Genomic DNA, 13,663 nt, shown 5'->3' with positions numbered 1-13,663 from the left:
ATTGTGGTAATCAAGATTTTCCCTTAAATACAATTATATCCTGCTACCAGTCATTAATATAAGAATGCTGTACTTGAGTTTTATTAACCCATGAGGAAATATAGATAATGAAGTGTAGTGATTTACTGACTGATGTGTTGTATAACTAGTTTTCTTTCCTGTGAGTCTTTTGATTTTAAACTGTTGAAAGATTTATGATCAAACTCTTGATGTCACCCAAATGAGGATGGGTTCCCCTTTTGATTCTGGTTCCTCTCTAGGTTTCTTCCTCATAACATCTAAGGGAGTTTTTCCTTGCCACAGTCGCTACGGCTTGCTCATTAGGGATAAATGCACACCATTCACCTTGACTGTTGATTTCTGTAAAGCTGCTTTAAGACAATGTCTGTTGTGCCATAGAAATAAACTTGACTTGACTTAAACTGAGTAGTCAGCAGCAGTCTAATCTGTGTTTTTCATGACAGTTTGGAGTTCAAGATGTACATGGTGACTTTGATAAGGCCTGCATAATCTCTTCTCTCATTACAATTTAGGTATATTTCAGTAATATATCTGATTTACTTTGAGAGCTACATTAGTGTTGTGGTTGGTGTACTACTCTATATATATATATATATATATATATATATATATATATATATATATATATATATATATACACTAATAGTATTTACTGCCTAAATGATTCAAGGTCTTGGGTGTAAGCCTGAGCTGTGAGTAGTTGTGAGTGAATTTCACATATTTGCCACCAGGTATGGAGATTTATTTACCATTTAGTATGTGAATAGTGCCTTGTAATAGTCTCCATCAGGATAATGTTGGAACTCACTACAAAGATATAGCATTTGTGATAGACTCAAGATCTGTTTCATCATTGTCAGTTCCCAACCACTGCACAGCTTTTGCACAGTTGGATATTTTTGCTTGGTGGATTGTTTCTCAACCCAAAAGAGGCACTGATGTTTTTAAAAACCCTCAGCCATGCTACTGCACAGAACACTTTTATTAGCATGTCAGTGTGCCTGTGTATACGGTAAAAACTATTTCTGTCTCAAATGTCTATTAAATGGATCTGTATTAAACAAATTCTGACTATAAAACGTGCTCTCTCTCCAGCAGTGTGTTGGAAGCGCCCACCTCTGGTCATAGAAAAAGAAGAAGAAGGAGGAGGAGGAGGAGCACAGACTGACTAAAAGCATGATGATTCTGGGCTCAATCTAAAACACACCCGTGAAGCAATACAGAGAGGTTACAGTATAGCAAAGTGTGTTTTATTATCAGCAAACCGATTCCGTGCAGTTTTTTTTTAATCACCGAGGCGTAGCGCGGCCGCATTGGACGCTCTACTTTTTGTTGTTGTTGTTGTGGTGGTGTTTTTGTTGTTGTGTTTGTTAACTGAAACGGGGCCGGTGATTCAGTCATCAGCGCGGTGTTTATTTGTGTTTTTTTTTTGCTGTACTAAGCGAAAAGATGGCGTGTTTGAGCGGTTTGTGGCCACCGTGCTGCTGCTGATTCTCTATCGGGTGGAGGAAATAGCAGAAGCCTGCAGCTGCTCTCCTGTGCATCCTCAACAGGCGTTCTGTAATGCCGACATCGGTAAGTAGAGAGAAGAGAAAAGATAAAGGCCTGAAACAAACCTCACTGCAAAGAGTAATTGCTACTGATGCAAAGACTGAAACCAATCGTTCTTTTCTTGGCTGTTTTGATGATGATGATGATGATGATAATGGGGTTGTTTATAAAGAGTTTACTCATACTGGGTTTCTGCTGTTTTGATTCTTCTTCATTATATACCCACCGTAGTCCTGTACATGGGCAGCTATTTCTTTTAAATCATCAATTACCTGAGCCCATGGGAAATAAATGCACTAAAAAGATCTTTTCTATTCATAGGCTTTGTCTCTAACCACTGCCATAAACAAACGAGCTCCAATTTTGAAAGCAGGACTCAATGGCTCATACTTTCATATTGTTATATAATTTGAGTATTTTAGATTTCACATATGATTACATTTCCAGAAGCAAAAAGGTGGTGATATTGAATGAATTAAATGGAGCTGTTGTGTAGCAGTGTCCTGGTTGGATCTGAACGAGATTCAGTTTAAATAACAGTCTAAAACTAGCACCCAAACAGCACATGTATGACACATTCACACCATGCTGCTGGACTGTTTTTTCACACTGTCTAGTTGCAGGCTATCAAATTCATCAGAAATGTGGTCAAAAAGTGTTCTGTTGTTGATTAATATTGCCTTTGAGATATGTAATAACCAGAACAACATGTCTTCATGAATTACAAGACCACAAAAGGCATCAGTTGATGTATACATTTTCTGATGTATCAATGTTCTGGTGCATAGGGAAATAGAGAGAATGTTGGCATAGTTAGAGACTAAGGCCTTGTACCAAATCCACATATTCCCTATTTTTATGGATGCTAATGATTGCTCTCAAAGCTAAAAGGTACTGCTTGTAAAGTCTGAAAAATTGCAGGAATGTTTTATGTCCCACTGGGGCTTTCCCACCAGTCTCATGCTTAATTCATTGGGACAGCATGTCCAGAGACTTGATACAAGCAACTGGAATAGAATCCAAGCTTCTCTGTGAGCTGATAAAATAACAGGAGGGAAAAGTAGACAGCCAGGCTCTCTTAGATGGTGTTTTTAAAAGGCTCATTGGGCATAGTTTGATTAGTGCCACACCCCTCTTATTAAAGGACGTGGAATCGTCTGAGAGCTTCTGACATCTGGCTGACAGTTTTGGATTTGACTGAGAGGAAAAAGCAATGAAAATCTAGAAGCTTTCAGAAATATGCGAGGCATTCTTCAAATGGTGAGAATAGCCCTCTCCTTCTCTTTGCTCCAGCTTTGCATCAGCTTACTGGCACTAAACCTGGAGTTTTTGGATCAAGAGTGGGTGTGTGTGTTTCTTTCTCCATTTGTGAACAGTTAAATTTAAGGCCTCTTCTATGATGGTCACTAGTTTTATGACTTTGGACAGCAGACGGTAAACAGCAGTGCTAGGTGTCAAATTTGACAATAATATAGCGGCCTGCCTCTAATATCTGTTAATCTACCCTCTGAGGTCATTCAGTTCTGTTGCCATTATTCCCGCCAAATTGACCTCAATGTTAATGAACCATGCTGTTTATGGGCAAGAAGGCGGTTGCAAATCGGAGTCACTGCAGCCCTATTAACTTTTGGTTCTCCTTCAAATGAAACGTATTAGAAAAACACAGCTTATTTTTATACCTTACAATGCATAGTTAATGTGTCATTGAAAAACATGCAGTAAGGCTTGCATGTTGACTGAATCTTCTTTTTATTTCCACATTTTATTGATAGCACCGTACATTGTTGTACGTCCTGGTCATGATTTCTTCAAGATTTATTGTCAGTAACAGAGTTGTTGTCGGGCGTCATTGACTTATTTCATGCATGCATACATATGTGGAGTAAAAGCCCCTGTTTTATAGAATGTTTTCAGAAATTGGGGTTTACCTTATCCATTTGTTTGTTTTAAGAACATTTGTGCAAAATAAAATCTTGTTTATCAATGTCTAGATAACCATTTAGTATAATGTCATATTTTTTTTTTTTTTTAGCAAAAAGTACCTAATACTTTCAGATGAATCCCATCTTGAGTATATTTATCGATTCTACAGATACAAATTAAAATGATACATTCTCTGATTCAGAAATACATATTCTACTGAGACACTGCTAATATAACTGGTTGTCCTTTCATATCTGTTCTAGTTTTCTTAAATATACAAAACTTTAGCTTGTGTTTAATCACAAAATCACTAGCTAACTGTACTGTGTTAAAAATACTTGTGAGGAAGCCATCAGTAAACCATGAAGTGTGATTCTATCTAAATGTCTTATGATTTGAAGAAGCAAAGACAAAACTAAAAGCCCAATGTTGATTTATGACCACTCACTTTTACTCTAAGCATTTTTGTAGATACACGCCAAACATCTAATTATAGCTGGCAATGGGAAATGGAAATCTGACAATGAAGCAGCTAATTATTAAATGGAAAATACTGAAATGTTTATGTCTACATTCTTCATTTGGAATCACTGTTTCAGCTACTTTGTCCAAGCAATGGATTTAAAACTTGAACACAGTGTGCTAGGCATAGTGTAGATGTGTATTCCAGCTGCACATGAACTTCAGAAACATTCACAAGACTGTGTGACATTGTGCAGATAACTGAAAACCTGTTTACCCTGCTGCAGATTTTGTGCACTCAGTTTATTTCAGTTTTAGGTTTTTTATATTTGTCTTGTACCATATCTATAACTTGTGTATTGTGGCAGAGACTGGAAAATGTATCTGAGACTTTGTCATCCTAAATTGAATGAACTCACTGTCTTTCCACATCCTCTCTCTTACTCTCTTCTTGTTTGTCCTGGGTCGTGGGCAGTCTTCAGCCATCAGATGTCCTGTCTAGTCATTTTCCATGGCGGTTAACCCCAATGTCATAGAAACCTGCTTGTCTAACCAATAGATTTTTATTTAGGAGCCACAGTGACAATGCAGATGAAACCATTGAGCTGCTTTCTCACTGTGAGTCATCCTGCAGCTCTTTCAAATCTAGCCAGATAATAGTCAAACAGTTTAGCAGCTCTCAGACCATCCACTTTTGTGAAGATGGTACAGACATGATTAAAATGGTTTTGCTTTTTTAATTTCTGGCAGATGACAGCTTTAACAATGGTAAGACAGCTGAAACAACAATGCTAGTGATTTATGTTTCACAAAGTCAGCCTTCACAGCATAAATATTTTTTAGTATTTGATTATATCGTAGCAAGAAAAGGGCTTTTCTAGTGACAATATTTATACTGGCCAAAACAAATGCAATATTCGATCAATAATCTGTTCAGGAGTAAGTAAGCTAACAAAACATTGGTTTTGAGTTGAGATTTGAAGGCAGTTCAAGCTCCATGCAGATGTACAGTATTTTGTCAAGCATTTGGCTTTGGATCACAAAGAAACCCACTGAACTAATCATCCAATTTATCTAACTGAACTATCATTTAAATTTGACTATTTTAATTATTATTTAAATTATTTAGCGATAAAGATAAAATACACATGCCTATAGCGTAGAGATTCAAATTAATTTAATTTTATAAAATGTTTAACAAAACCTATATTATTAAAAATAATAATATACTCATCCAAAAAAAAAAAAAAAAAAGAAATAACTGGCTTATCCCCATAGCCAATTTATATTCTGTCATTGGTTTGTAGAGAAGGGTTTAAATGTGAATTAAGCACAAATATATTGTACATGGGACAATAAATGATCCAACCACAAGTAAGAGCTCTAATGCTGTAACTGGCATTGAGCCGTCAAGAACTCGCACTGTGAAAAGGGCAAGTACACAGTGCTGAGGAGAGATTGAATTACTGTGTTTTGTTGTGTCAGAATCCATGAGTGCTTGAATTAAAGAGACTTAGTCAGACAGAGATTGAGAGGAGATGCTCAGCCGTGTGTCTTCTGGCTGGTGAATAAACTTTAATGCTGCACTTGTGTAATAGCACCATATTTTTTCTCTTATATTTTCTGTGTTGCAGCATCTGATGTTTTGGTGTGTGTGTGTATATATATATATATATATATATATATATATATATATATATATATATATATACTGCACATCTTAAGACTAACAGATGCAATTTGTAGTGATTATACCAAGATGATGCTGTTTCATTCGCCTGTGCACTATTGACTATTGCCACGTGACTGTTTGGTGTCTAAGAGTGGTGGACATAAAGGTAGGAGTGAATGAAGCTATTTGAGGCCCAGAACTGGTCATGATTGCTAAAAGCTGTGCAATGGAACAACCTCAGGATGTGGCTGGTCCTCGTGGTGGGTATGCTTTCATGGAAACTATGACTTTGTGATTATGATATGTGCATATGTAAGATGTGGGTTTTAACACGATTATCAGGGAGCAGAAATATGGGACAGTCAGAGAAAAGATTGTGTACTATGCTTATAAGTTCACACATCAAATATGGCTGAAACACTGAAAAGGGAAACTTTGCAAAAAATAGTGTACAAAGCATACTGGCAGGATATTAAGTGAAAGATTTAGAAAAACAGTAGACCTACAGTATTTTCTGCCCAGCTGAGAAGCCTTTTGCCAAAAAGTCAAAAACACTTAATCTTCAGAATAGTTATGACTCATATCAAGTTATAGCATGGTCCTGATGTTGCAAATATCTTATATACAGGCCTTCTCGTTTAAATTTCATAACGTACATCTGATAGGGCATTTTCACTGATATTATTTTTGCTTTGTCATTGCAGTAGGAGTTTTGCCCACTTACAAGACTAATAGCCTCTATGTTTAGACAATGGTTTAAAATAGTCTATAACTCTTTTAGACAGTTAATGCAATTGAATGACTCATCAGTGAAAAAATAGATCATGCTTAGCATTTTATTGGTTATACTTTCCTGTGTTTGACCTGTACTTGTAGTATATTTGCATGCCGCATAGTCTAAGTTGCTAGTCATAGAAAGTGTTGACCTGAACACAAAAACTTGGAGGGAACTTTGATCAATTTAAAGAGCCATGTCCTTTTCAAATTTGTGTCTTTCCTAGCTTATAAAATGAAACCATTATAGTGGAATAAGAGGTTCATGCGTGTTGTGTGTGTGTGTGTGTTTTTGTGTGTGTGAGAGAGAGAGAGAGAGAGAGAGAGAGATTAAATTTTTTTCACCGGGTTATTTTGTCTCTGCATGCTATATCCATGGCCTCATATTTTCCATGGTGAGCAAATACCTTCAAAAACAGCAGCTGTTGCACACCATGGAGTCGTTCCTCTATTCGACTCCCTCCATTGCGCTTCCACCTCTGTATTCACTCATTAATCTTGTCCTTTTTAAAGGACCTGTATTACTTCTATCTCTTTGTAATATTGTCTGCCCTACAAATATTGCCCAGCCATTCCTTTTTCTTATTGCTCTGAGTTTTTACATTAGTGTTTGACAGTGTTCCTGAATATCTCTCCATTAGAATAAAAAGTACTGCCAAAAAACATGGCAAATCATTGCAGCTGGCAAACAGTGATGCTAAGGAGGAGACAATGCCAGAGTCCAGAAGTAGCTCAGTTGATGTCTTAATACTTTGTCAACTCATCTGCTGATCTGGGTTGTTTTGTTGAGTGTGCTGTTATATTGAAGACCGAAAGAGGTCTGTAATTTGGACAAACAGTTATTAGAATGTTAATGAAAACCTGCTTGCAAAGCTATCTATTTCCATCTGCAGGTGTTACACTAAAATATATAGGAACATTTTACCAGGAAGTCCTTTGATGTTGGTTTTTATTGTTCTTTTATGTATCACCTTTTCCCCCCATTTGTCAACTTTCACTAAAAACATAGCAGTTGTTCAAATAGAAAAGCATATTTATGATTAGTAGCATGACTACACTGAGTTGGTACTGGTTGCATTTTTTTCCCCACTATATTTATTCCAAATTAAATATATTTATATATTTATATAAATATATTGGGCTGTTGGCAATGACTTTGTTGGCATTCTGGTTAAAGCTTTTGCCAGGTAATAACCACCCAGACACAACAAAAAACAAGATTATGATGGCGTACCATCAGTCCACCATTTATTAAAGTATATAGTGGGATCTTAAATCTTTTTATGACATTTTTCTGGTCATAACCTTTACAAATTTCAGAAATATATTGCCTGACCACATTAAATACAAAGATTAAATATAGTACTATAAAAATACTATGCTTTGTTATTAGCATTTACAACTGTCAACAGTCACAAAATCAAACATTACCTTTTCACAAACACACAAACAGAGTTCAGTAGGGTGAGTGCCTGTGTATGTGCATGTCTCTGTATTATGGGGTTGCATCATTGTTTATAATAATGTGAGGGCTGTGTTCTCATCACTGTTTGGTCACAGGTTTCATAACACATCAACTTGAATGTGCTGATGTTACAGAGGGTGGGACTGAGAAGCTTTAGTTGCTTGGCTGTTAAAATTTGCTACTATTTCCTACTTCTTCAAACAGCTTTTTGACAACTATGAAGGAGCCTTAGAAAAAATAAAAAGGGATATAAAAAGCAAGAAAACTGAGGAGTCAGCGGAAGGTTGCCATGTGTCAGCTCCTCGTGTGCAGGCTCGGCTCCCACATGTTGGCTGATCTGACAAAGAGAGCTTAAGACAGCAGGAAATGGGATTTGGGATAGGGGGTATGACTCTATGTGAGAGAAATTAGTCTCTGCTGTTTAGGCAAGGCCTCAGAGAAATGATGACTCTCAAGGGGCCAAGAGACATGTGCATGATTATATGCCTAACCTAAACTAACAAGTTGTGGTATACACATGATTTTTTCTTTTATGATTAAAGTAGTCATATTAGTCATGTGGAAAGGTGGGAATCTATTAAGTCGGTTTCAGAAAGCTTCATCCTTGTTAGGGTCACAGTGGATCCAGACCATCTGGGGAGCATTGTGTGTATGAAGCTAAATGCACTCTGACTGGGACCTTGCACACATTTAAAAAAGTAATCCACATAAATGTGATGTTTAAATTATTGAATGTCTTTTTAATTTGTCTTTTTACTTTAATAGTAATCAGAGCAAAGGTGGTAGGTGGAAAAGAGATCACTGCTGGGAATGATATTTATGGCAACCCTATTAAGAGGATCCAGTACGACATCAAGCAGATTAAGGTAAAAAAAAAAAAAAAAAAAAGGTTTCTCTGATTTTTCTTAAGGCACAAATATATGGCTTAGCTCCTAAACGTGTATTTTCTCCCCAAGATGTTCAAAGGACCAGACCAGCACATTGACATGATCTTTACTGCACCTTCTTCAGCTGTCTGTGGGGTAACCATGGACACCAATGGAAAGAAGGAGTACCTCATTTCAGGTAGTGTGTGTGAAATTCAGTGGTGTGCATAGTGTTTTGTGAAGGCATAGCATGTCATTTTAGGATGTTTAACAAGCAAACTCAAAACCAGAAGGTGCAATTAATACCCGAGTGGCCACAGAGCACTAGTGGACAGCCAAATCTTGGTGCTTGGTGGTTAGAAGTGACAACGACTGGCTGCATATACAGTGTTAGATTTATATTTATATTTGATTGCTCTCATCTGTGAACTGAATGAGCTGCTGATCAAACAGCAGAGTAAATGAAAGGTCATGAAAGTATGAAGACAGACATCCTCTGGTTTCTCCATTTTAGACTGATTCAGCATAGCCCAAATTACAGAGTGGACGAGGCAGAGGGCTGCACAAGGTAGCAATTGCCTTGTAAAGCTGAAGGTTTAAGGAAGGAGGGGGTACCATAATGAGGGAAACTGGGCTTGAAGCTCTCAGCAACTGCTGAGGTTGTGATTTCAAAGTTCACATGCCATACTCAGTGTGCAAACACAGCATATAAAAAAAATACTATATGAAGAAAAGGTAGAAATAATATCACACATGGAAAGAGCATTTCAAACAAAGTAGATCAACTAACATTTAAAACAATAGTTAATATAACTGTTGTTGAAATGTAAGATTCATTCCATAGAGCTCTAAAAATTGGCTTGCCAAGACAGCGCTTTTTGTCTTGTGACTTTTCCTCAATTTATGCAGCACACAAACTGGGGGAAGGGTTTAGACACCCATTTATCTAGTTCTGTATATTAAAAAAAGCAGTTTGTCAGTTAATAGCACAATTATGCAATTTTTTTGTATAGCATATTCATTCTTTTTTACTTATTCTGTGTCGTGGATTAAATACTTTTATCTGCTTTAGTCATTTATGCATATTGACTTTCTGACCTCCCCTCCCCCCCCCATAAGATGATCATCAAACCATTAAGCAGCTTTACTCATGGCATGTTTGTCAGCTGTACACCAGTAATAACAAGCTACTTTTATTTATCTTTTGTTCTACCTGGCTTATCTATATATCCATCAGAATCTTGTTTTGCTTGTATGTCCTCCACCCTGAAGTTTTTTCTGGAGTGGATTTATCTCTGTTTGTCTCTGAATGCTGACACTGTAGACTCCTTTCATAAATGTTAAATAAACATCTGTTTGGAAAGCTTTTCTCTATATTAAGTTTGAATGATGTGTAGCATCCCCTGTGAAAAAGTTGCTACTATAGAAACAACAATGCATTTAGAATGAGCACAATAATATAAAGCTGTGATTTTCATTACAGCCTAATAACAATAACAATATTGTGCTTCAAATAGAAATAAAAATGCAGGCCATTGTTGGTGTCACCCCAAAAATGATATCTGAGCTCTATCACAAGGATTTTTTTCCTTTTCTCTTTCTCACCCATAATACATTTATTTATACATGCTTTCTACCCAATCAGAATTTTGACTTGAGCTTTAGTAGATTTAAAAATCATAAAATGGGTTAGCTGACACTAAAATGCTAGAGTTATCATCCCAATCCAAGCAAGATTTTATCTTTGTTTACTGTGTACTCTTATGGACAGCTGTTATGTCTTTCTATTTTTACAGCTGCTACTTCCACCTACTGCTATGTCTACATATTGTTTTGTCTGACATGCACTTTCCAGGAAAGGCAGATGGCAGTGGGAAGATGCATGTGACTCTGTGTGATCTCATCATGCCCTGGGAGTCCACAAGTGCCACCCAGAAGAAGAGTCTGAGCCAGCGTTACCAGATGGGCTGCGATTGCAAGGTGATGAACATAACAGCTCTGTCTCACACACACAAAACATTTCAACCGTTCAAAATAATGGTCAAAATTGTCACAGGTTTCAAATGATCAACATTAATGCTCTTTACAATTTTATTGAATTATGGTTAATTTGATTATTTTTGCTATGACCAGATCACCCGCTGTGCTGCCTTCCCCTGTGAGATCAGCAGCCCCGAGGAGTGCCTGTGGACGGACTGGGTGACAGAGAAGCTCATTCATGGACGCCAGTCTGAACACTACTCCTGCATCAAGAGAGGAGATGGTTCGTGTGCTTGGTACCGTGGAAGTGCCCCACCAAAGAAGGAGTTTCTGGACAACGAAGACCCATAATAAATTCATGTACATCTCTTTACAATGCGATTAGTCAAAACAAACGAAAACTCCACCACAACAAACTTTAGAATAGATTTACAGTTAAGTTAGAACATAGGTCAGTGTAAGTGCTCAAATAGCTTGTATTCTGTGTCATCAACATTACATGATGGACAATCCTTATTTATGAATACTTTCTGCCCCTAAAAGCACTTAATTGTTTTTGTGACCGAAATGGCTTCTCGGTCTGCAAACTTTTGCAGACTTTAAGCTCATTTCACATTTTTCACTCTTTCAAATGATGTTTCCCAAAGCTATGCTAATTGGTCGAGTCAAATACATGGTGAGGCAGGACTTCCCAGAGAGTTAAAACTTTGACTGAGATCAAATGACGATTATTGAAAGAAGTGTGCATGGGTTGAAAATTAGAGACCAAAGTCATTTCACATTGATTTGTGAAGAGGGGGAAGTGGGGCTGGGAGCTTATACTTTGCTGCTGACCAAATTTAAGAATGGTAGTGCATAGGGATAAGTTGCATCTTCTTTTCTGTATTGTTTGTTTTTAGCCAAAAATCAGAGCGTCCCTTTTAGGGAAAATAAGAGAGTGATAAGACAATACCATATAATCATTTTGACACTGCTTATAACATTATTAGTTTCTTTCTGATTTGATGTGTTGTGTAAAAGAAATGTCAGCTTACCTAGTGTGTTCATTTTTGTTATTTACGTGTTTGATATTTACTCATTTCGTTCTATCTTCCTTTAAAACTCTCTTTTGCAACATGTAAACCTTTGTCTTGTTTGTGCTATTTTTATAATCTGCCTTTTTACAAATAATTTCTCTAAAATTGCTCTTAATCCTTATTGAACTTTTTATTGCACTTTGTAGAAAACGCTACAGAACTGAATCCTGCTTTCGGGTTTTGTAAGTCTTCTCGCTGTCTTTAGAATGCCATTTAATGCCTTTTATGCTTTTTTTGCAAATGACTTTGTGATGTTCCTGCAGGACATACGATAGTAAGGTTTCATTAAGAAATGCTTGATAGGAATTTTCCAGCCTTGGATTTAGCATGTCATCAGAGCCTCTGCATATTGTTTGTAAATTGGTGTGCCACTAGAATGTTTAATCAAGTGGGGCTGTTTAAGAATTTAGTTGCCATGGAAATGGGGACACCCCAGTTCTGCCCTTCAGTCATCAGACCAATTAGATTAGCATGCAGACACATTAGAATACATACACGTTCTCCTGCATTAGGAGAGAAAGGTGGTCTGTTCTCAGCGCTGCCAATAAACAGTTTATTGGCTGTCTTGAAAGGAAGGCGCAGTGAATTATGTTTTTGTAACAGTGCCCTGATTGGGCACTGCTAAGTCATGTGACAGAAAGAAAAAAGGTGTGAGGGTAGTAGTTGCTATGGATTTTGACAGGGTGAACCATAGCACAATGAGAGACAGACAGAAAGAGGGAGGGAGGGAGGGAACAGACCACTGTGAAATAAAAGAGAGCAATCATTTCTTTTTTCAGTGGGTTGGGATGATTGATGCTTAATGCTAATGCTACATTGTGTATTTGTTTAAGGTACTTAAGCTGTATAAAATGAACACAGTGATGTCTGCCGAACACAAGCGAGCTTTCAAAGGATACTCAAATTGATGCCTAATCTAGTTCTAGCTACTGTTTGTTTAAAGGCTGACAGTGTTAAAGAAACCGTTGTTAGTGTTGTGGAGAAACTGTGCTTTAAATGAAAAAAGCTTTAAGACAAATCTTATTTCAACCGGTTTTTATAACTTGCCATGAACATGCTTGACCACATATAAATACTTACATAAATCTAATGTAAGAATATTGTTGGCAGTGATTAATATTCATCATGCTATATCTACATTGCAGCATTGTATTAGATATAAGGAAATATAAACAGCATAATTTAAATGTTTGATGTTGCTATGTTTCTATATTTTACTGTCATAACCTTTATTTTATGATTTTTTTTTTTTTTTTTTTTTTGGACCAGCCTTTTGTCTTTTTCTTTAAAGATTTGCTGAAAGTACAATAATGCAGAACCTCTTGTGTGTTAACCACATGAGAGAGAAGTTGTTTGATGAGAACCAGACTATGCATGTCTTTGAAGCTTTGTGTATTTTCCTATGTGGATGTTCACTTGTTGGGCAAATTTACAGTATTAGCAAAAAAAAATAAAACTCTTAAAGGACATTTGGCTGTGTGGTTGATTTTTCAGTTGGTCACAAGTTTCAGACTAGTAAAATGTGAACTTTGCTGATGCCTGCATGTCGGGTTAATTACACATAGCAAACAGGCCAAAGCAGCATGAAGTATGTAGATTTCTCTTATCCAATACAAAGCACAGATCAGTGTCCCACCCTCTGATCCCCCAAACCAGCTGTTACCTTTCTCAACCATCCAGTAACAATACAAACATTGGTCTCAGCAGCACTCAGTTTCCTACAGAAACAGTTTCTCACAGGATTTTTTATCCTCCTTTGGAAATTCTCTTCCGTTGTGCAAAGGTTTTGCTTGAAAAGCTATTTGCTTTCCAAATTTTTTTTTTATCCTTGACAGCAGCAGAAGCACATCAACCATAAACATATCTGGAAATT

The 13,663-nt window shown here is 36.8% G+C and overlaps 1 protein-coding gene across 1 annotated transcript; it reads left to right on the top strand.

Annotated features, from left to right (window-relative positions):
• Window positions 1-1,310: 1,310 nt before the first annotated feature.
• On the top strand, window positions 1,311-13,259 carry timp2a (TIMP metallopeptidase inhibitor 2a; the record flags this gene model as incomplete). Its single annotated transcript, XM_046853906.1, has 5 exons — window positions 1,311-1,596; window positions 8,634-8,734; window positions 8,825-8,933; window positions 10,590-10,714; window positions 10,868-13,259. Coding segments are annotated over 5 exons (819 nt in total), but the record flags the coding sequence as incomplete, so codon positions are not given.
• Between the last annotated feature and the right edge of the window lie 404 nt (window positions 13,260-13,663).

The sequence above is a fragment of the Silurus meridionalis genome, chromosome 7, assembly GCF_014805685.1.
Source record: "Silurus meridionalis isolate SWU-2019-XX chromosome 7, ASM1480568v1, whole genome shotgun sequence".
Lineage (NCBI taxonomy): Eukaryota > Metazoa > Chordata > Actinopteri > Siluriformes > Siluridae > Silurus > Silurus meridionalis.
The sequence above is the reverse complement of the archived record's forward strand: the minus strand, read 5'-3'. Positions and strand labels throughout refer to the sequence as shown.